This window comes from Lates calcarifer, unplaced genomic scaffold, assembly GCF_001640805.2.
Source record: "Lates calcarifer isolate ASB-BC8 unplaced genomic scaffold, TLL_Latcal_v3 _unitig_1695_quiver_769, whole genome shotgun sequence".
NCBI classification, from domain to species: domain Eukaryota; kingdom Metazoa; phylum Chordata; class Actinopteri; family Centropomidae; genus Lates; species Lates calcarifer.
The window spans coordinates 18,492-40,622 of record NW_026115694.1 but is presented as its reverse complement, the minus strand read 5'-3'; the positions used below and the strand labels follow the sequence as shown (position 1 = coordinate 40,622).

General features: G+C 38.9%; 4 protein-coding genes across 5 annotated transcripts; 2 read left to right on the top strand and 2 right to left on the bottom strand.

Moving 5' to 3' along the window:
• Positions 1-1,614: 1,614 nt before the first annotated feature.
• On the bottom strand, positions 1,615-3,167 carry LOC108890177 (complement C1q-like protein 2). The gene is made up of 4 exons (XM_018687001.2): positions 2,937-3,167; positions 2,694-2,786; positions 2,428-2,559; positions 1,615-2,331 (listed from the first exon to the last, which is right to left on the bottom strand). Exons 1-4 carry the CDS (start codon positions 3,127-3,129, stop codon positions 2,030-2,032), a joined length of 720 nt encoding a protein of 239 aa, XP_018542517.1. The 5' UTR covers positions 3,130-3,167; the 3' UTR covers positions 1,615-2,029.
• Positions 3,168-7,689: 4,522 nt separating this feature from the next.
• On the top strand, positions 7,690-9,326 carry LOC108890178 (complement C1q-like protein 2). The gene is made up of 4 exons (XM_018687003.2): positions 7,690-7,931; positions 8,194-8,256; positions 8,501-8,632; positions 8,738-9,326. The coding sequence occupies exons 1-4, from the start codon at positions 7,745-7,747 to the stop codon at positions 9,010-9,012; spliced, it is 657 nt and encodes a 218-aa protein (XP_018542519.1). The 5' UTR covers positions 7,690-7,744; the 3' UTR covers positions 9,013-9,326.
• Positions 9,327-10,259: 933 nt separating this feature from the next.
• LOC108890179 (complement C1q-like protein 2) lies at positions 10,260-16,264 on the bottom strand. Of its 2 annotated transcripts, none has more exons than XM_018687004.2 (4): positions 16,026-16,264; positions 15,747-15,800; positions 10,799-10,930; positions 10,260-10,702 (listed from the first exon to the last, which is right to left on the bottom strand). In XM_018687004.2, the coding sequence occupies exons 1-4, from the start codon at positions 16,222-16,224 to the stop codon at positions 10,428-10,430; spliced, it is 660 nt and encodes a 219-aa protein (XP_018542520.1). In that variant the 5' UTR covers positions 16,225-16,264; the 3' UTR covers positions 10,260-10,427. The 2 variants fall into 2 exon arrangements, 1 of the variants encoding a protein (XP_018542520.1); XR_001962116.2 differs by lacking the exons at positions 10,260-10,702; positions 10,799-10,930 and adding exons at positions 14,872-15,304; positions 15,401-15,528 and having other exon boundaries at positions 16,026-16,121.
• A 2,207-nt stretch (positions 16,265-18,471) lies between these two features.
• LOC108890180 (collagen alpha-1(VIII) chain) lies at positions 18,472-20,089 on the top strand. The gene is made up of 4 exons (XM_018687006.2): positions 18,472-18,716; positions 18,933-18,995; positions 19,280-19,414; positions 19,529-20,089. Exons 1-4 carry the CDS (start codon positions 18,518-18,520, stop codon positions 19,810-19,812), a joined length of 681 nt encoding a protein of 226 aa, XP_018542522.2. The 5' UTR covers positions 18,472-18,517; the 3' UTR covers positions 19,813-20,089.
• The last annotated feature ends 2,042 nt before the right edge of the window (positions 20,090-22,131 follow it).

Below are 22,131 nucleotides of genomic sequence, written 5' to 3'. Positions count from 1 at the left end.
ATGGAGTCTGGTAGTAATATATAGAGATGGTTCTGGTTAAACTAAAAGGATCTTCCTCTTTAATAAAAAGCTCTGTCTCTGTAGGAATCCTATCATAATGTTGCCACATACTTATAATAACAATCTGACCATTTAAAAAAAGAAAAAGACGTGAAAAAATTTTGTTTGTTTTTTAAATATCGCAAAAGATATTTATGCCTGACTGAGGTGGAATAGTTGTAGGTTTATCAATAAACCAAGTGCAATGGGAACAGAGTAAAACAGGATATGTGTGAAACGTGACTTTTTCCACGTTCATGTCAAATGTTAACGTTAGCTTCCGACTTGTAATCACCAGTCAGAGATACCAGGAATTTCTGACACAAACAAAACCTATAACCTAACCCATTTAAAAAGAACTACAGACATATCAACAAACTATCAACAGAGCATGGCTGCAATACACCGATGGATTTTGAGTTACTGGAATTGTTACTAATGTCAATGGGGTTTGGAATGGGGTTTCTACACCTCTGTATTGTGTCACCCAGAGATGGTGAGGCCTGACTACACAGTAACCCAGGGCCTTAACGACACCAACACATGCCATGCAAAGAGCTTAATGGGTGTCGTGGGTTCGCTGACAGAGCTCTTGTTGCAGCTTGTTTGTCTCTTAGAGAGGAAATCCAACTGACCGTGACAGAGCGTCACCATGACGAACTGTTCGTGACGGAGGAGGACGCCCAACAAAAAGTGTTTCTGGGAATTTCTCAGAATCAAGAGGGAAGTGTTTTTGTCAATGTTCCAATTAATATGAATGTTATTGAGCAAAAGAGTGTGTCTTTCAGCATTTAAAATGCGATCTGTATCCCAACACCTTATCTGGATAAGGAAATAGGTTTAAAGGTGTTGTGATTGGATCTACCTGAGCACCTCTGGAGGTAGTCTGCCTTGCATTTTGTTCAGATCTTAGGTAGGTGTAAATGCAACCTGTACCTTTGGCTAAAATCTAAAACAAAAATGGCTCTAAGGGTTTCACCGACTGGCAGAAATGTAAGATTCAGGTCCCTGGATCTCACAAAACCAGATGCTTATTGGTTTTTTGGGGTGACAGCCCTGTCCAAGCAATAGAGTGGTGCAGGAATGAGTCCTAAAACCATGAGTCAGTTAACATGTTAGCATGTTAGCACTTCCTGTTCCCTCATCCCAGAGTCAGTGTGTTTCTGGTTAAATGTCTGAAATAAGGTCTGTGGTTTTAACACAAGCTCAAGACATTTTCAGGTTTGATTCTCCGACATAAAATGGGTCAGTAAATCCCCCACTCCTGATGTTTGAAGCTTTTACGTGTCTTAAAAAAGGCGGTTGCTAACGAGTGTCTAAATGAGACTACAGAGGTTGTCGGGGACGTTAACATGAAAACCCATCTACTCACCAGTCTACCTTTACAGCCTCGTTGTGTTTCTACTCACGCTCTTTCAAACTCTCACTAACTTTCTAAGAAGAAAGGCTTTTGTAGAAGAGCTCAGAGCTAAATGAAATGACAGTGTTACATTAGCTTTTTGTGGAGGGAACCAGGCTGATGCTGAGATGTTGAGGTCAAAACAACCATGAAGCAACATGGACTCACAACCTTGCTGATTTGTTAACTGCCACTTTATTTTGATTCAGTCACTTCCAGTTACTGCCATCTGTGTCCACTCAGTCTCTCTGCTGCTTTCACTTCCCCTTCTTATCACTGGAAAGAGGCCACTAGTACTTAGGAAACCCTAATGTCAGATATAAGAAAGCTAGAAAACCTTCAAAGGTAGATAATGCATTTTGGTTAGTATGACAATAATCAGTAAAAATAATTTCAAATGTTATACATGCAGAAATACAACAATTAATCAACAATGTAATGGTTCTGTCCCTTTCTGATCTATTCTAACTGTTCTGTCCACAACCTCCTGTGATTCTATGAGGTGAGGCTGAATGAGGAAACAGTCGAAATCTGATATCATGAGGTCTCTACCTGTGTACTATTACTGTCACTACTGACTTTTATTTTCACTTAAGATAAAGAGGGAGTGTTTCCCTCCAACATAGTGAAAATCAGATGACCACTGAAGGTGGTATGGCGATTTGAGTTGTCATACGTCTTTGACTGTTGCCACAGACGAACAAACACGACATCTCCAGCCTCTAGAAGCAGTGTAGCGCCTTGAGAAGAACTCCCAAAATTGGCCGACTGGTGCTCATATGCTGCAAAAATGTGGTTTGTGTTCTTGACCAACACAGCAGCTGTATTCGCTCCATGCGTACCTATGTAGAACTCGAAGTGGTACGCTCCTCTCACAGGTGCAGTGAACATACCTGTGGGACATTTGTTTTTGTCATTTCAAATGGAAAATCAACATCTGTCAATCAGAGCAACTTCATCATGACTGTGAGTATTTCAGAGTTCAGTACCTGTGTTTGGGTTGTAGGCATTTCCAATGTTTGTGACGACATGTTTGAAGATCAGAGTAGTGTGGGTGCCAAAGGGTCCAAGAGTCGCGTCACCTTCAGCCAACAGAGAGACTGAGAACGCCACCTGTTTGACTGAGAGAGTAATGACATTATCTACTCTTAGAAACATGGTTCCAGATCTTAACTGTGCAGGATGTTTAGGAGTTCTCATATATGACACATATCAGAGAAATCAGCATGTGATCAGAGTCATTTCAACATAATACCTTTCAGCTCATGTTTCAGGTTGTTAATCTCAGTCTTCTGCCTCTCCACCTCAGTTTCCTGCTTCTCCAGCTCTTTCAGTTTTGCTGCTTGCTCTGAGAAAAAAACACAAATAACTTGTCTGTCTATCTTGATACTAATGAACTGCTATGACACGACACAGAAACCTTTGTAAAACAACAGTGGTTCCTAGTGAAGGTTTTCTGATGATGTTACTTCTGTCACTACCTGACATGACACTGTACCTTGGTTCTCTTTCTGTACGAACGTCATCTCCGTCTTCAGTTGAGCCAATGAGGCGGTCATTTCTCTCAGCACAGCATGGACGTCCTGTGGACAGGGCTGCTGGAGATGGATTTCCTTATCTGTCTCTGGTGTAGACTGATCTGTGGAGACAGAGCAGACCAGCAACAGCAGGAGAAACACAGTGATCTTCATTCTTATGCTAAAAGTTTTCTCAGTTGAACTGTGTCTTCTACATACCTGTGACCTTTATAGAGCTCAGCAAAAACAGGCGTGTAGATCAGGGAGGTGGATGTGGGCGTGGTTTGTTTGAATAGAAGTGGTGTCATGTTTCCTTGAACCAATTAGAATTTAAAAACAAGAATTGAATAAAAACATAACGACATCAGGAGGGTTGTTTGTTCACTCTCAAATCTGATCGAATCAAAGACGACCGAGGAACAGTTTCTAAGTGTCGAACTCCTAATAAAAGCAGAAATACAACAATTAATCAACAAACTAACCACTCTATCTTTTCATTTTCTGTATCATTAACTGGACTGTTTCAAGCTGCAGGTGTTCTGATCAGATCATGACTTACATGGTTGAAAATATCGCCAAATCCAACAACCAGCTCTGGTTGATATTCTGGATCTCTTGTGGTAGAGTCGGTTTGTTGGAGTTCTTTCTCCTTGTTGGTGGCCTCGTCGTCTGAGCTCTTGTTGTCTTATTTTTATGTTTGGACTGGTCTTGGGCATGGCCTTCTTTTAGGAGGCCTATAAGGCTGACCACATCTGGTTTCCTGAATCAAACATCAATGTCCATTTTTCTGTTTTTTGTGACACCGCCTCCATGGACTCCATGGTGGTATATTCCCCTGTGATGAGGGTTACCAGCATCTGAAGTTTTGTCCTCTACTCTCATGCCATGTAGGATAAAGGCAGTTCTTCCCTTTGCCCAGGAGTTAGTACTAGGATTGAGGATTTGATGCTGGATTATGGCCTCCCCTTAAATGTTACCCAGGCACTCCAGTACAGGAGTCCTGTCCAGCCCTGTCATTAAAGTGGAAAAGATCAACCTGCCTGACTGACCATCAGTACAAAACTTTAGTTATGTCAAATATAGGCTGAGGTGAAGGTACTGCCTGCTAAAAAAAACTTTTCAGTTTTTAACAACTGATGTAAACAGGGCTTTAGGTCATGGACCCAACATTCAGATCAAAACAGCCATGAAGCAACATCAACTCACAACCTTGCTGATTTGTTAACACACTTTATTTTCCTTCCCATTTCCTTCAGCCATCTGTGTCCATTCTGTCTCTCTGCTGCTTTCACTTCCACTTCTTATCATTCATCAGTTACACAGGATTAACACGTCATTATACATATAATCAACAACAATCCTCATAATTATTTATGTCTATTCTACATTTCTGTCTGCTTCCTTAATGTAGCACAGTTAGTACTTGCAAAAGCTAACAACAATAATCAGTAAAAATCATTTCAAATGTTATACATGCAGAAATACAACAATTAATCAACAATCTAATGATTCTGTCCCTTTCTGATCTATTCAAATTCACGTTTAATAGCAATGGTCATAACATTAGGAAACTTCAGTAAGAATCAAGATGACAAAACAATATGAAGCATGTTTCCTAAGCTGCTAAAGAGGAGCTTTGGATCAACATCTGTCATTATATTCAACATTGCATGAATCACTTTTTGAAGCTGCTAACTTGCTGTGCAGTCTACTCATTCAGTCTACTCATTCACTCTACTCATTCAGTCTATTCATTTGGCTGATGATGGACTCTGATCTGTCCATACTCCACTGTTTCTGCAGAGTGTTTCATTTCCCGCTTCATACCCATGTGTATTTTCACATCTGCGTATACAACTCCACCAGCATCTGAATCACCTGGGAGAGGGAGGAACTGGTTTGATTTTGTCACTTAAAAGAAACAGACTTCTGCTGCAGTAGATGTGATCTCAACCGGCAAACATTTGACACTTCGAAGCATTTGAGTCACCATTTAAATTATTCTGTTATTTACGATAATGCTAATTTCAAAATGTTAGTTATGACAAGTTAGTTAGTTGTGGCATTACATTGTCATCATAAATAAAGGATTATCTAAAAGTGAGGGTTTTTGTTATTTGGGTGACCTGACCTTTTAGCAGTTTTCTGTCTTACCTCCGTTAACATCCTGAGAGTTGGATTTCTTGAATAAAAGGATGAAGCAAACCAACAGAGCGAAGAGGAAGAGGAGTGAGGCTGTAGCAATAATCGCAGCAACATAAGGAAACTGGAACTCAGCAGCTTCAAAAAGATTGACACACATACGTCAGCTTAGTTAGGTCAAGTACCAATTCTTCTTTTTAAATTCATTAAATAAAAATGAACAGAGCATTAACATTTGAAGAAGTTTTAGCAGAATGTTAATCTGTCAAGTGTTATGAGAAAAAAAACAAAAGTCTATTATAGTCCTTTGGTGCACATTTAGCAGCCACTGTTTCCTAACTGAGTTACCATATGTACTGACCATTTTGGAGTTACAAGCCGTTACAAGCTTTTGTTTACATGACCGACTGTTTTAAAATGGCGGTCGCCGGTGTTGTTTTGGCTCATGTCTGACTAGTCAATTACCGTCTACGTCACTTGTAGTTCCTCTTGTGCTAGGAGAGTGCATACTCCTGAGTAGAAGCTAAAAAAAAGTCCCTCAAAATGGTGTCTTAAGAATTACAATCTTTCCCAGTTCTTGAAGTGTAGACGCAGTAAAATAGGGGAGAATCCTCCAACTATTCTGACTCTGAAAAGTTCCTTTCATAGTCTTCAATCTTACCGTGACAGTCTCTCAGATGCACAGATGCCTCACCGCTGCTGACCTCATTTCTAACTTCACAAGCCAGATTTCCAGACTGGTTGGCCTCTACAGTGATGGTAGCAGTGACAGGACGGCTAACGTGCTCTGCAGGTGGTGATTCGTTGTCTGCTGGGGTGGAGAGCAGTGGTTTGTTGTTGAGCTTCCAGGTGAAGGTGAGATTCGGTCCTTTGGAGGTGCAGCTGACCTCCCTCTTTCCTGATAACTCACACACCTGAGAAATCACCGGCACTAAAACAGGAACTGGGAGACACAATGTGAACATGTTCCTTAGTGTTTAATAACTTTCTTTGGTTTTTAGTCATGTCAGCAGCAGGGCTCTATGTGTAGTAATGACCATATAGAAAGATGGACGACGAGTCTCCACTTCCTCTCTGTGAAGCCAAAATATCCTGAATATGAACGCTACCATCTACGTGCTGATGATGTCATTAGGAGACAGAGTTTGTGAAGTAGTGATTGGCTGGTGGAGTCGGGTGGATGGTTATTGAAGTCCTGACCATACATCTACACATTTATTTGACGCATACTTTTTTAGAGTGGCTCATGTCCCATCCATTAACATGGAGGGAACAGAGTTTATGACCTATACTGCAGCCAGCCACCAGGGGGCGATCAAAATGTTTAGACTTTACTTTTGAGGAGCTGTCATGTCGTCTCTTTTTATAGTCATTGATGGATAGTAAAGGCGGTCAGTCAGTCGGTTCTTTCGTCCAGACTTTTGAATGAATAACCATAAAATTTTGTAGAGTGAGGTTAGCCGTTTACAGCCGACTCTGGTGACTTTCACTTCTCCCACCAACATGAGGTTGATACTTTTAGTTTTGGAGAACTATTGGATGGTTTGCAGTGAAATTAAATATAGTCCAGACATTAATATTCTCCTCAGGATGAATTGTAATAACTCTGATGATCCTCTGACTTTTCATCTAACGCCACCTTCAGGTCAAACATTTAAATTTGTCTGCGACTTTATTTTATTACCAAATGCCTTCAGAACTAATGACATCCCCATCAGCCGTGTTAAAATGCTAACAGGCTGAGCTGAGGTGAAAATCATTATACCTTCATTAATTGGACTGGTTGGAACTAGAGATGGTGTGACCATCAGTTCTTAAGGTCTTGCACCCAACGCTTAGGTCAAACAACCATGAACTTACAATCTTGCTGATTTGTTAACTGTCTCATCCACTGAGTAATTCAGTTACTTCCTATTTCTTCCAGTCACCTGTGTCCACTCTCTCTCTCTGGTGCTTTCATTTCCCCTTCTTATCACTGAGGAAACCTTAGATATAATGAAGCTAGGAAACCTTTACTTCAAAGGTAGATAATGCAGTTCAGTTAGTACTTGCAAAGGAAAACAACATTAATCAGTAAGAATTGTTTTAAATGCAGAAATACAACAATTACTCAATAATCAAATGACTCTGTCCCCTTCTTATCTATTATAACGGTTTTTGAGGTAGCAGACGCTCTTACTGACTCCACCATGTCAATAAAATAGGATAAAAACCTTTCACAATCAGCATCACATTGAGGTGTGGTGGTAGTTCAGGCTATATCTTGGGTTGGGTGGGAGGGCAGAATTAAATTCTGAAAAATAAAAAGCTCTGGTATCTTTGACTATGTTGATAAATTGGAGAAATAACTGCATCATGACCTTGCAGTGGACTTTCATATTAAATACAATTATTCATTTTCAAACACAATTGTATCATGAGGACTCATTAAAGTAGCTGAAGGCTGAGGTAGGGCAGATCACTAAGAAAACTGGTTTTCAAGGTTTTAAAAATTATGGAGATATGATTGTTGTGGCTGAATTAAGCCACTGCCTCTAAAAATGTGAGCACACTTCCACCATCTACACGCCTCTTTTTGCTGTGCTATATGAAGGTCACACAGGTTTGTAGAAGACACAGTTCAACTGAGAAAACCTACAACGTGACAATGAAGATCACTGTGTTTCTCCTGTTGCTGCTGGTCTGCTCTGACTCCACGGCTCAGACTACACCGGAGGCAGATAAGGAAATTCAGCAGCCTCTTCCACAGGACATCCGTGATTTGCTGAAAGAGCTGGCTGCCTCATTGGCTCAACAGAAAGTGGAGATAACGTTCTTGAAAATAGAGAATCAAGGTACAGTATCATGTCAGGTAGTGATAGAAGTAACAGCATCAGGAAGCCTTCACTAGGAACCACTGTTTTTTTACAAAGGTTTCTGTGTCATGTCATAGCAGTTCGTTAATATCCACAAAGACTGACATGAAACTGAGCAACACAACATTTTGAGCATTATGATGTTTGCTGAATCAAAAGTATATTTGAGCCATTTCTATAGAAAATCGATGGTGTTCTAAGAATCAAACAAAAATTGTTTTTTGTGCTCTTTTTTTCTCAGCACAAGAAGCAAAGCTGGAGAAGCAGGAGACTGAGATTACCAAACTGAAGCAACAGGTGGAAGGTATAATGTGGAAATTGTCATAATTTAAAACTGTATTCTTATTGTAGTGCCCAGGAGGACAGTGTAGCAAGAATGTTGTTTTCTGTTAACCAGTTTTTTAAGTCTGAAAATTATAAACTTTTAAGATTTTCGATCTGACAATACATTCATAAATTAAATAAAACTAGCAGTTAATAGTAGGAAACTACATCTAATAACGCTCACATCAGTGTATCAATTTAAATAACATTGCTCTCTCTCTCAGTCAAACAGGTGGCTTTCACAGTCTCTCTCTCGGCTGAAGGTGAGATCACTGTCGGACCCTTTGACACACTCAGCACTCTGATCTTCAAACACGTCGTCACAAACATTGGAAATGCCTACAACCAAAACACAGGTACTGAACTCTGAAATATTAACAATAAATGTCACCTGTTGTTACTCTGACAGAGTAGAACTGTTGATTTTCCATTTGAAATGACTAAAAATAAATGTTCCACAGGTATGTTCACTGCACCTGTGAGAGGAGCGTACCACTTCGAGTGGTACATAGGTGCACATGGATTTGTCACAGCTGCTGTGTTGGTCAAGAACACAGAGCAAATTTTTCTTGCTTATGAGCAACAGTCGTCCGGTTATGGGACTTCTTCTAGTGGTGCTACACTTCTTCTAGAGGCTGGAGACACTGTGTTTTTGCAGCTGTGGCCTCAAACAAAGATGTATGACAACCGACATCACCACACCACCTTCAGTGGACGTCTGCTTTTCACAATGTGAGAAGGAAACAGTTCATGATGTCTGATAATGATGAAGGTTTGTCTTGCAGTGATTAATTCTCTGATTATCTTGGAAATCTGTACCAATGTAAATGTCTTTACCTGCTTCATGTACAAACTGAATGACAAAGAGATTCAATAATCAAAACAAGAATGTTTGAAAATTAAAATATTCAGATTTTTTTTTTATCTGTGTCTGGATCCAGATCTGCATCAAAATACACAGGATGACTGACAATAATGGTTGTACGGGTATAAAGTGATTACTTTTTCATGTCATTTCAATTAAAGAATAAACATTTCATCATATCTTCATTATATTTGTTCTGAATTAAAATAGGAACATATTGATCAATCAAATGCATTGTCATAATAATGTTGGAAATGTGTGTATGTTTTATTCCTGAGTAAGGAGAAGGTCACGATGTACAACATTTAAATCATTAGCAAAATACATACCATTGATTTTGCAGTAAACTTATAGACTGGGGATACAACCAGTCGTCCATCTTCTCCCTGAAGATCTCAAACTACAAACTGGTTCATACAGTACTAAATGGGTCTTTAAAGTAATCAATAAGATCTTAAAATGAATTCTAAATCAAGTCTGTATAATCACTTGCTGATGAATATATTTCTGACTAAGACAAGTGGCTTGGAAATCAAAAGTCTGTTGTAATAATGGAGATAAAAACATGACTGGACCAGCTTTGTGGTGCACAGCTAACAGCTTTAACACAGGCTTGACCTGTTCCAGCAGAGAAACAGTAGGTGGCAGTGTTTGTAATGTAATGAGCTGAGAGTCAACGACAAGGATCTGTTTTACTGGTGTTCAGCTGGAGAAACATGTCTGACCTCACATATGGCCACATCCTTTTAGCTAAAATGGTAGTGGGCAGTACGTGGGACTATGTGATAATAAGAGCAAAATAAACCTTTAAATTAAAACCAAACAGGTAGAAAAATATTGAAGTTTTAACCATAAACTAAACTTGAACATTTGATGAATGTGACCATAAGGCACTGTCATTACACTGGATGAGGAAATAGTTCATGTTTGAAGTTATATTGGCTGTGTGTGAACAAATACAGCATGTATTCATTTTGTTTGCCAACATGTTATTTACAGACAGGAGGCAGTGCTTAATGTTATGCTTTTGCTATGGCTTTTATCTAATGTCAATATTCTGGTCAGTATTTCATTTTCTATTTCAAATATGAAACAAAGATAATAAAGAAATGTTCACAGATGCTGCAATGACATGTTTATTGTTCAATTCAAATGACAGGGAAATGAATCAAAAAAGAAAAAGATACCCATACACCATGATTGTCTGTCATGATCAGATGAAGAATTTCTAATTTTCAACATTTTAATTTTCATATCTTTCATATCAAAGAGGGAGTGTTTCCTTCTCACATAGTGAACAGCAGATGACCACTGAAGGTGGTGTGGTGACTTTGATTGTCAAATATCTTGTTGTCAGCCCACAGTTGAACAAACACAACATCTCCAGCCTCTAGAGCCAGTGTAGCGCCTTGAGCAGAACTCCCAAAACCAGGCGACTGATACTCAGCCACTGCAAAAATGCGCTCTTTGTTCTTGACCAACACAGCAGCTGTTTGACCTCCAATCACAGCTACGTAGAACTCGAAGTGGTAAGCTCCTCTCACAGGTGCAGTGAAAATACCTGTGGAACATTTGTTTTTGTCATTTCAAATGGAAAATCAACATCTGTCAATCAGAGCAACTTCATCATGACTGTGAGTATTTCAGAGTTCAGTACCTGTGTTTGGGTTGTAGGCATTTCCAATGTTTGCGACGACACGTTTGAAGATCAGAGTAGTGAACGTGTTACAGGGTCCAAGAGTCACCGAACCTTCAGCCAACAGAGAGGCTGAGAACGCCACCTGTCTGACTGAGAGAGTAATGACAGGCAACAGTTACACTAATTATTTACTCACTTCTATTCTCATATATTAACAACTAGAAACGCGGTTCCAGATGGTAACATTGCAGATTGTTAGGAATTTTCTGCATTTTTTAACACTCTGATGATACATTTCATTTGAAATATTAAATAAACACTGTTTCAGTTGACATCTATGGAAATGCACATAAAAGCATTAGTTTTTCACATACTACACATATACCTCTTGCATACATTCCCCCTGGGCAGATGCTCAACATATTAAAATGTGTTAGCAATAGCACCACCATGTGGACAGCTACGAAGCGCTTATTGTGTAAATATTTTCCATCCTACTGACTCTTCTCAACGTATTAGCATGTTAGAGAGATTATTGCTTGTGGGGTGAAGACTAGAAACGTGGCTCAGGGATCCATAAACATGGACATCATCATCTGACCAACTATAAAGTATCTCTTCAGCTGCAACCAATCCTGGGTGGTATATTCACACATTAATAGTTGGGATGACACAGAAACCTTTGTAAAACAACAGTGGTTCCTAGTGAAGGTTTCCTGATGCTGTTACTTCTGTCACTACCTGACATGATACTGTACCTTCATTCTGAGCCAATAAGGTGGTTAACTCTCTCAGGAAAGCATGGACGTCCTGCGGACAGGGCTGTTGGGGGCACTTCGCTTTACAAGAATTTCCTCATCTGCCTCCGGTGTAGTCTGAGCTGTGGAGTCAGAGCAGACCAGCAGCAACAGGAGAAACACAGTGATCTTCATTCTCACATTGGAAGTTTTCTCAGTTGAACTGTGTCTTCTACAAACCTGTGACCTTTATATAGCTCAGCAAAAACAGGCGTGTAGATCAGGGAGGTGGATGTCAGAGACGTATGCACACATTTTTAGAGGCAGTGGCTTAATTCAACAACAGTTTCTAGCACTGGGCCCAAATCTGAACGTTTAGAACAACAAACGGGCCTTGTAGCGCGACATAATCAAAAAACAGAGATGTAGTGTCTGGGACATCACAGGACACCCCGATGAAAAAACTAACATGTCAGAATATTTTGTATTTTAAAGCCTAGTGTGACGTCTCCTATGATACATTCCTTCAAATGACTGCATATAAAGATGAACGACATGACAGCTTCTCGATCGCCCTGGGTTATTGTACTGTGATGGCATAATCATATAAGACAAGACACTGATCTCTGTTTACATTTAATGGCAACAAGATTCTGTGAGATTATATTTAAACACGAGCTAAGTTTTCGAGGCCTTGAAGCCTCGATTACATGGATTTAGTTCTGTTGCAGTCAAGAACAAAATGACCCAGGTTTGAACTCATCAATAACTGGATGAACAAGAACTTCCTTTGAAGTGGTGTTCACCTGAAACTTGATGAATTTTTCTTTGAATATTTCCTTGTTCCTCAAAACAGGAAAAACAAGTTGAAAACACAGTTCACATTACCAACATTTAACATCTCACAACAAGGAAAACAAACCAGCCTGTCAAGATGTCAGAAGTATGAGAAAACAGATGGTCATCAGTTCCCGTCACTCCTTCAGAAAAAAAAACACATTTTATTTTTTTATCTATCCTTCCAACCATCCATCCGTCACTCCAACGGGAAATCTTCCTTCGTCCATTGGCCTTTTTCTTCTGATTGCACAGAAGGGACGATTGATGGAACTCAATATAATATATTGACAATATTGATTATACTCAATATAATCTGGATTTATGTTGGGCAATGCGAGATATGACTGATAGCAAGACTCAGTATCAGATGATATGTGAAATGTGAAAACAATTTTTGTGGGGTGGGCCAGAGGTAGAGACAATGAGAAGTTCAGTTCCTCAAAACGGCAAAAACAAGTTTCACATTACCAACATTTAACATCTCACAACAAGGAAAACAAATGAGTCCATTCTGGTGTTTTTAACTGCCCCCCCTCAGCATTAAGCTACTTGCTTCTTTAATGACCAACATGCAGCAAATGCTGCTCGTGCCCCTGGTATGAAACAACACTATCTTGGATAAATGACAATGTACACAGCTGTAAAAATGAATGTAAGAATACAGAGTGGAGATTAATCAGGTCTCCTGATTGACATCAAGGCTGTGAAGGAGTCTAATGTAAAAACGTGGTCAAAGATTTGATTTTTTTATAACTTTTCAGTGTTTTCAGCTTCATTTCAACAGCTTTACATTTTGTTCCTGAGAAGAATCAGACAGACCAGGTTTGAACCCATCACTAAGGTTGAGGTTTTCCTGTTTCATCTCAGATTTGCTGTTCTTTGAATATTTCCTCATTTTCCAAAGAACAAAACAAAGTGACAGTACATTTCTCTTGGTATAGTGTGTCATCATCAGGACGGGGAGCGGAGAAACCACAACGAGGAAACTGCAGCTTTATTCTCATAGGAGACCTGCTCAAGGTGGGAATGTCATATTGTTATTTTGCCTTGCTCTATGAAAGGTGTTCACACAGTTGTTTTGCTGTTAAACTGGCAGCAGAGGTAGCTGAGTGAATGAGCCAACATGGTGGGACAAATGCAGATGCTGTTCTGTTACATGTGACGCCTCTGTTGTCTTTAATGGATGAGATGCAGCAGTGCAGTTCTCATGCCCAGACTGCTGGAAATTTAAAGAAGAGGATATGTGTTTGTGTTCATTTCTCTTAGAATGCACTGAAGCTGTTCCTACTGGGGTTTTGTTTCTTAAGGCTAAAAAAACATAATTATCTCATTTGTTGTTTTTCAGAGCATAAGGTAAACAAATACCACAACATACTGTTCCTCATCATGACACTGATCTCCTGTCTGAATTTGATCAATTGTAATGTGATACTTCTTCAGTGTACGAGAAAGAAAATGTTCACCCACGTGCAAAATAAGTACTGAGGCAGCTGCATTATCTACATGAACTGAAAGGGTTAGTACAGTAACAGTGTTTATTGTCTTACTGTGATTCTACAAAGGAAACAACATCTGGACAGGTTCGATGTTTGGCAAAATGTAGTGTTTTATGAGATGTTTTGTGCATTTAGGGATATTCTGTGTTGTGTGAAATATAGTGTTTTGTGAAATGTGGTGTTGGGGATACAATATGGATCCTGCTGCAGCCACTGCATGGCTACAGATATTTTGCACAGAAACATAATTTACTTTAACAATACAAGATGACACTTTACCCCTCCCCCCAATGTAATAGAGGGACTTTTGACAAAATCTAAACAAAGCTGTAGTTTCCTCTTTGTGCTCTGTCTGCACTATATCATGAAATAAAGTGTCAGTTTCACTGTTTTTGGGGGAATGAGGAAATACTTAAAGAACAGGAAATGTGAGGTGAAACAGGAAAACACCAACAACTGGTTCATACAGTACTAAAAGGTCAGAAATGTGACTGAGGAGTCTTTAAAGTAATCAGTAAGATATTAAAATGAATTCTAAATAAAGTCTGTATAATTACTTGCTGATGAATAGATCTCTCACTAAGACAAGTGGCTTGGAAATCAAAAGTCTGTTGTAATAATGGAGATAAAAACATGACTGGACCAGCTTTGTGGTGCACAGCTAACAGCTTTAACACAGGCTTGACCTGTTCCAGCAGAGAAACAGTAGGTGGCAGTGTTTGTAATGTAATGAGCTGAGAGTCAACGACAAGGATCTGTTTTACTGGTGTTCAGCTGGAGAAACATGTCTGACCTCACATATGGCCACATCCTTTTAGCTAAAATGGTAGTGGGCAGTACGTGGGACTATGTGATAATAAGAGCAAAATAAACCTTTAAATTAAAACCAAACAGGTAGAAAAATATTGGAGTTTTAACCATAAACTAAACTTGAACATTTGATGAATGTGACCATAAAACACTGTCATAGTTCATGTTTGAAGTGATATTATATTTAGTTTAAAATATGAAACAAAAATAATAAAGAAGTGATATGTTTATTCTTTAGTTCAAATGACAGGGAATCAGAAAAAAAGTTACCCATACACCATAATTGTTTATCATGATCAGATGAAGAGTTTAAAACTCTCAACATTTCAATTTTCATATAGTTGAAAAAGAGGGAGTGTTTCCCTCTCACATAGTGAACAGCAGATGACCACTGAAGGTGGTGTGGCGATTTTGATTGTCAAATATCGTGTTGTGAACCCAAAGACGAACAAACACAACATCTCCAGCCTCTAGAAGCAGTGAAGCACCTTGAGCAGTACTCCCAAAACCAGATGACTGGTGCTCATATGTTGCAAAAATGTGGTTTGTGTTCTTGACCAACACAGCAGCTGTACTCGCTCCAGACGTACCTATGTAGAACTCGAAGTGGTACGCTCCTCTCACAGGTGCAGTGAACATACCTGTGGAACATTTGTTTTTGTCATTTCAAATGGAAAATCAACATCTGTCAATCAGAGCAACTTCATCATGACTGTGAGTATTTCAGAGTTCAGTACCTGTGTTTGGGTTGTAGGCATTTCCAATGTTTGTGACGACATGTTTGAAGATCAGAGTAGTGAACGTGCCAAAGGGTCCAAGAGTCGCCGAACCTTCAGTCAACAGAGAGACTGAGAACGCCACCTGTCTGACTGAGAGAGTAATGACATTATCTACTCTTAGAAACATGGTTCCAGATCTTAACTGTGCAGGATATTTAGGAGTTCTCTACATGTATCTTAAATATGAAATATTCTCTGAATACATTTCTGAATGGCTATAAATGGAAACGCAGATCAACTCATCAATGTCTCACATATCAGAGAAATCAGCATGCGATCCGTCACGATTATTTCTACATCATACCTTCAAGCTGTTGCTTCAGATTGTTAATCTCAGTCTTCAGCTTTGCTGTTTGCTCTGAAAAAAAAAAGCACAAATACCTTTGAGAGTTTGTTTTTTCTGCACCACTAACTGTTTTGGAAAAAGCTCTGACATATTGGTCTGATTACAGGAAACAACACAAAACCCAAAATGTTGTGGATATTTCTGGCATGACACAGAAACCTTTGTAAATCAACAGTGGTTCCTAGTGAAGGTTTCCTGATGCTGTTACTTCTATCACTACCTGACATGATACTGTACCTTGGTTCTCCTTCTGTAAGAACGTCATCTCCACCTTTTGTTGAGCCACTGAGGCGGTCAGTTCTCTCAGCACAGCATGGACGTCCTGTGGACAGGGCTGCTGGAGCGCGATTTGCTTTGCAAGAATTTCCTTATCTGCCTCCGCTGTAGACTGAGCTGAGCAGACCAGCTGCAACAAGAGAAACACAGTGATCTTCATTCTCACATTGGAAGTTTTCTCAGTTGAACTGTGTCTTCTACATACCTGTGAGCTTTTTATAGCTCAGCAAAAACAGGCGTGTAGATCAGGGAGGTGGATGTCAGAGACGTATGCTCACATTTTTAGAGGCAGTGGCTTAATTCAACTACAACAATCATCATCTCCATCATTTTTAAAACCTTGAAAACCTGTTTTCTCAGTCGACCTCTGACTTTTACTTCACAAGGCGTGTAGAACTGTACAGCCTTGGCCTCAGTGGATTTCCTCACTGACTGACTGCTTTCTGGCAGAACTGGAAATCTCACCTCAAACAATGTGGTGATGAACTCTGGACATGTCCTCAGCCAAGTCTGCATGCTGAAGTATCCCAGGGAAAGATACTGAGCCCAAAATTCCCAAAGTGAACTACAGCCTGCATCCTGCTTTTCTCAGTATGTAGGCAGGTGTGAACATCCATAAAGATCTTGCTGACCCTGTCAGTCTCTTCACCAGCCCTCACTGTGTGCTTGCTGTGGGAGCACTCCTCATTGTCCGACCATGGCGATAACGTTACCAAACAAACAAGTAAAGGTTAGCCAGGTAGCTTAAACTTAGCTGCACTGCAGGGATCTGGTTTTGGTTTGTTAGCTGATTAAGTAATTAACAAACGATTTACCAGCCAGATCGGCACTGGGAGTTTGGATGAAGCTGACATCATCCACTCAACACAGTATTTGCTACCGATTTGTTCACCTTAGCAAGGTCTGGAGTTCTTTAACATAGAAATCAGTCCACAGGGTGCTAAAGGCAACGGAGAAAGTCGGGGAATGGTTCATTTTCAAAATCTTCTGTACTGTACTTTTAACCAGGAAGTTCTGTGACCTAGCTAAAACAGCAGCAAAAGATAGTCATCAAGTCAAAGTTGAAGCTGGGGCAGTAGATTAGATCTGTTGATCAGGCTGATCAATCTGAGGGACAGCTTTTATCCTCAGACCATCACACTGACACCAAAAAATGCCAGGTACAAAGAAGAGTAAAGATTCAGAGCCTTGCTATAAACATTCAGGTCTTTAACATTAATAAGTACTATGTGTTAACAGCATCTCAAACCATCAGTCTCTCACAGTGCCAGAAGTATGAGGAAATAGATGGATAAGTTATGACTGACAGGACCCAATCAGGAAGTGTCTCCAAAAGACTCAGTTTCTGTTTGTCCAGACTAAACTGCAACCCCAGAGTTTTCAAACTAAAACGGGGGCCAACAGTGTCTCCAAAAGATTTTAGGAGTTTGAAAACTCCTTAAAAACACAAGGCCTTCTCTCTCATGTGTTTATACTTGAGCACTGGTGTCTGTGTTGCTCAGCTCTGCTGGTACTTTTTAGACAGAACAGCCAGGTGGAATAACAACACAACATTCCCACCTTCTGTACCTGTATAAAAGGAGATATTGTTGGAGGGCTCACCCATGGTGGATTAGGGCTACTGTTGAAAAAATCTGGACAAAGTTTAGGGCAGAGTTGTAGTTTCCTCATTGTGGTTTCTTTGCTCCCCGTCCTGATGATGGCACACTATACAATGTGACATGTATAGTCAGTTTGTTTTGTTGTTTGAGGAATGAGGAAAAATGAAAGGACAGCTTGTTTGAGATGAATGGGAAAACCCCAACTTAAAATGCTTGTTGATCTGATCACTGATGAGTTCAAACCTGGTCTGTCTTGTTCTTATCAGAAACAAAATATAAAGTTGTTGAAATGAAGCTTAAAGCCCCCGAAAACACTGAAAAGTTATTAAAAAAATCAAATGCTCTTGTATCTTTATAGCAGTTAGCTAAAAAACTGGTGATTGGTTTTAGGAGGCAATAAGTTGCTGCCAGTATACTCTGGTGGAGAACTTCAAGTTTGAGCTTCAGACAATGAAAATGTATAATGAGAATTTTGATGACATTTTAAAATCTGCTTTAAGACACTCACAAGGCCACCAACTCAACAAGTTGGCTACGACCATTAGTGCTAAACAAGGACCTAAAAGCTACGATAGCAGATAAAATAAATCACTTTAAATCAATGTTTTGTTGGAGACAGATCTCACATTGAAAAGAGCCATTTGAAATGTTTGATAGGTAGTTGAGGAATGTGATTAGTGGCAAACCTTAAAAATTATGGAGATATGATTGTTGAAGTTGAATTAAGCCACTGCCTCTAAAAATCTCTCTGACATCCACCTCCCTGATCTACACGCCTGTTTTTGCTGAGCTATAAAAAGCTCACAGGTTTGTAGAAGACACAGTTCAACTGAGAAAACTTCCAATGTGAGAATGAAGATCACTGTGTTTCTCTTGTTGCAGCTGGTCTGCTCTGCTCAGTCTACAGCGGAGGCAGATGAAGAAATTCTTGCAAAGCAAATCGCGCTCCAGCAGCCCTGTCCACAGGACGTCCAGGCTGTGCTGAGAGAACTGACCGCCTCAGTGGCTCAACAAAAGGTGGAGATGACGTTCTTACAGAAGGAGAACCAAGGTACAGTATCATGTCAGGTAGTGATAGAAGTAACAGCATCAGGAAACCTTCACTAGGAACCACTGTTGTTTTACAAAAGGTTTCTATGTCATGTCATAGCAGTTCATTAATATCAAGACAGACATGGTTTGTGTGTTGTTTGCTGAATCAAAAGTATACTGAGGCAATTTGCAAAGAAATCAATGGTGTTGCAAAAAATTTGTGCTTTTTTCTCAGCACAAGCAGAAAAGCTGGAGAAGCAGGAGACTGAGATTACCAAACTGAAGCAACAGGCGGAAGGTACTTGTATTTATTCTAAAAAAAAAAACAACAACCTTAAAATCCAGAATGGAAAACAGTGTCTAATATAACAAGATAATGAGTGAGCGATCTCAATAATATCATGTCATGTTTGTAACCACAGCAGTTCTCTGCTAAACAATGAAATTAATTCAGTCAAATAATGGTTTCATTGAACATAAATGTTTTTTTCATTATGATACTTTTATAGAGAAGGTTTGACTTGTTGATAGACAGCAGTGTCTCCACAGACAGTTTAAATCACATTCCTGTCTCTCTCTCAGTCAAACCAGTGGCTTTCTCAGCCTCTCTGTACACTGGCAACCACGACATAACAATCGGAACCTTCCCCCAACGCACAACTCTGGTCTTTACAAATGTCGTCACAAACATTGGGAAGGCCTACAACTCAAACTCAGGTACTGAACTCTGAGATATTTAAAAAAAACAATGTCACTTTTCTTCTGTGCTCAAGTTACTGACTGACAGATGTTCATTTTCCATTTGAAATGACAAAAATAAATGTCCCACAGGTATTTTCACTGCACCTGTGAGAGGAGCTTACCAGTTTGAGTGGTACATCGGTCTGCCTGGATCTGCTTCACATCCTACAGGCGCTGTGTTGGTCAAGAACTCAGAGCCCACTTTTCTTGCATATGGGCATCACTCATCCCTTTATGGGACTTCTTCTAACGGTATTACCCTGCTTCTAGAGGTTGGAGACACTGTGTTTTTGCAGCTGTGGCCTAACACAAAGATATTTGACAACATATTTCACCACACCACCTTCAGTGGACATCTGCTTTTCACTATGTAGGAGGGAAACAGTTCATGATTTTCTTCATAGGTTTGATTATCATGCAGGTTTTTCTTGATGTGATTAATTCTTATGTTGAAAATCTGTACCAATGTAAATGTCTTAATGTCTTCCTTTATATACAAACTGAAAGACAAAGAGATTCAAGAATCATAACAAGAATGTTTGAAAATTAAAATGTTCAGATATTTTCTATCTGAATCATCACCATCAAAATACACTGGATGATTAACTAATCAAACAAATAAAAAATCAAATGGAAAGATGGCGTATTTTATATTTGGTGGAGAGAGTCACACAATTTTATCATTATGACTTGCTATGATAAAATATTAACGCACCTTTTGCTCTTAACAACGACTGCAACTGCTGTTTGGTCGGTATAATTAGATGACTAACAATCGTTCCCTTTAACTACATCAGTGGTAATGTAGCTTTATTTTATATAACTTTACTCCACAGTTGTCTCATGAAAACAAACACAAAAGCATATAGTTTAATTATGTTGTGGTGTTAACCTTAGTAATCTTAGCACAAAGAAAATGAAACTATGGAGACTAAGATTAACATCAAGTTGGCACTTTTAACTTATATTGCGATTGTTGACAAAATGGTAACATTACTAACATTAAATGAGCAGTTATAGAGCCCTAGCATGAGTTCAGTTATGCTAGCTAACATTAGACTCCAGAAAAATAACATTAACAGCTAATGCTACATCCAAATTTTGATGGCTAGCATTCGCAAAATCAAAACATCTCCATCTTATCAGGCTAATTAACAGTCCTGAGCTTGACATATCGTCATATAAGCCAGTCAAGGTCATTATAACTCTACTGATAGAGATTCTTACCTTAAGACATATGGACAGTCAAAAACTTACCAACCAGAGACAGCCCTCTTTAAACTTCACTCTTCTCAGTGGTGTTGTATGTGTTAAAAGTTAAAAAACAGATCGGATCTACACGAGTCACACAAATGACCTACTTTTGATTAGAAACTGTGATTTTTGCCAAAGACTGACAGGTTTGTCTCCCGGTACGCAAAATTATTTATACAGTTGATGATGCCAATGTTATCATGACACAAGATGGCAGCTTCAAGAAAACTGTTCAGTACGGTACTCAAACAAGTCTGTTTCTTCCATCAGGCATCTTCCAACACCTTTACTTACGACAAGCCATTTTAACATTGAACAAATTACACTTTTTAGACATCTACAAACACACTTTAACTGATCATTAGTAAAAATGACAAGATGGAAGATCCTTAACAAAATGCTGTGTGTGCCCAAATATAATCATAAATAAATGTAATATTGCTGCAGATGCTACAAAATTAAGTTTTATTGCCATGAACAAATAGACAATTCCTGTTAATGTAGGCTAAATTAATCAGTACGTTAAATTTCATGACTTTTTTAAAACTACAAGTCATGAAAAAATGTTAATTTATGACCATGCACACAAAATCAAAAGATTATATTTAGCAATCACTTCATCAACTGCTGTAAGACTGGGTTTGAATAGGAGATATTAATAGAGATCGACTATTGTTATTATTATTATTATCATCATTATTAATATTATTATTGTTGTATGTCTATTATTTTTTATTTATTTTTGTTTGGAAAAGTCTTTTGTTTATGTAAAATTTAAACAATGTTTACATCTACCCGCTGTACAATTTGAAAAAAAAAAAGTAATTAAAAAATTGCAATGCGAGAGATGACCTTATAAAGTTGTAAAGCTATGTGCAAGTGTACGTTTTCAACAAGATATAACATCTCAAATTGTCTTCGACAAAAGACTTTTACAGGGTTTACAATGACTTGAAAAAATGTGTTTTTTGATCAAATAACTAAATCTAAACCAATATGTGGACTTTTTTGTTCATTAATAAAATGGTGCTGTAATCATGATCATTATGAATACTTCATTCTTACCTTGAGCTGCTGATGTGACCATCAGAGCAGTGACGGTGATGTACAGAGGAATCATCTCTCCTGCTTCAGATTCACTAAAACATCTGTTTTCTTACTGGAGTCTGGTCACAGTGTCGTCTGTTTCAGCTTCGCTCTGACTCAGGAAACAGCTTCGGTCCTCCTCCTCTCCAACCCTGAAACTCTCTGAATGAAGAGGAGTATTCAGATCTATTACTGCAGTGTAAAAGTACTCCATTACAAGTAAAAGTCCTGCACTGAAATGTCAAAAAAGGTATAATTACTGAACTGCTAGTATCAAAATTAAAAGTAGTCATAACACAGAAAACTTTGTTTTTACTGTTACATTTTATTGTGCTATTGAGTAATTAATGTTG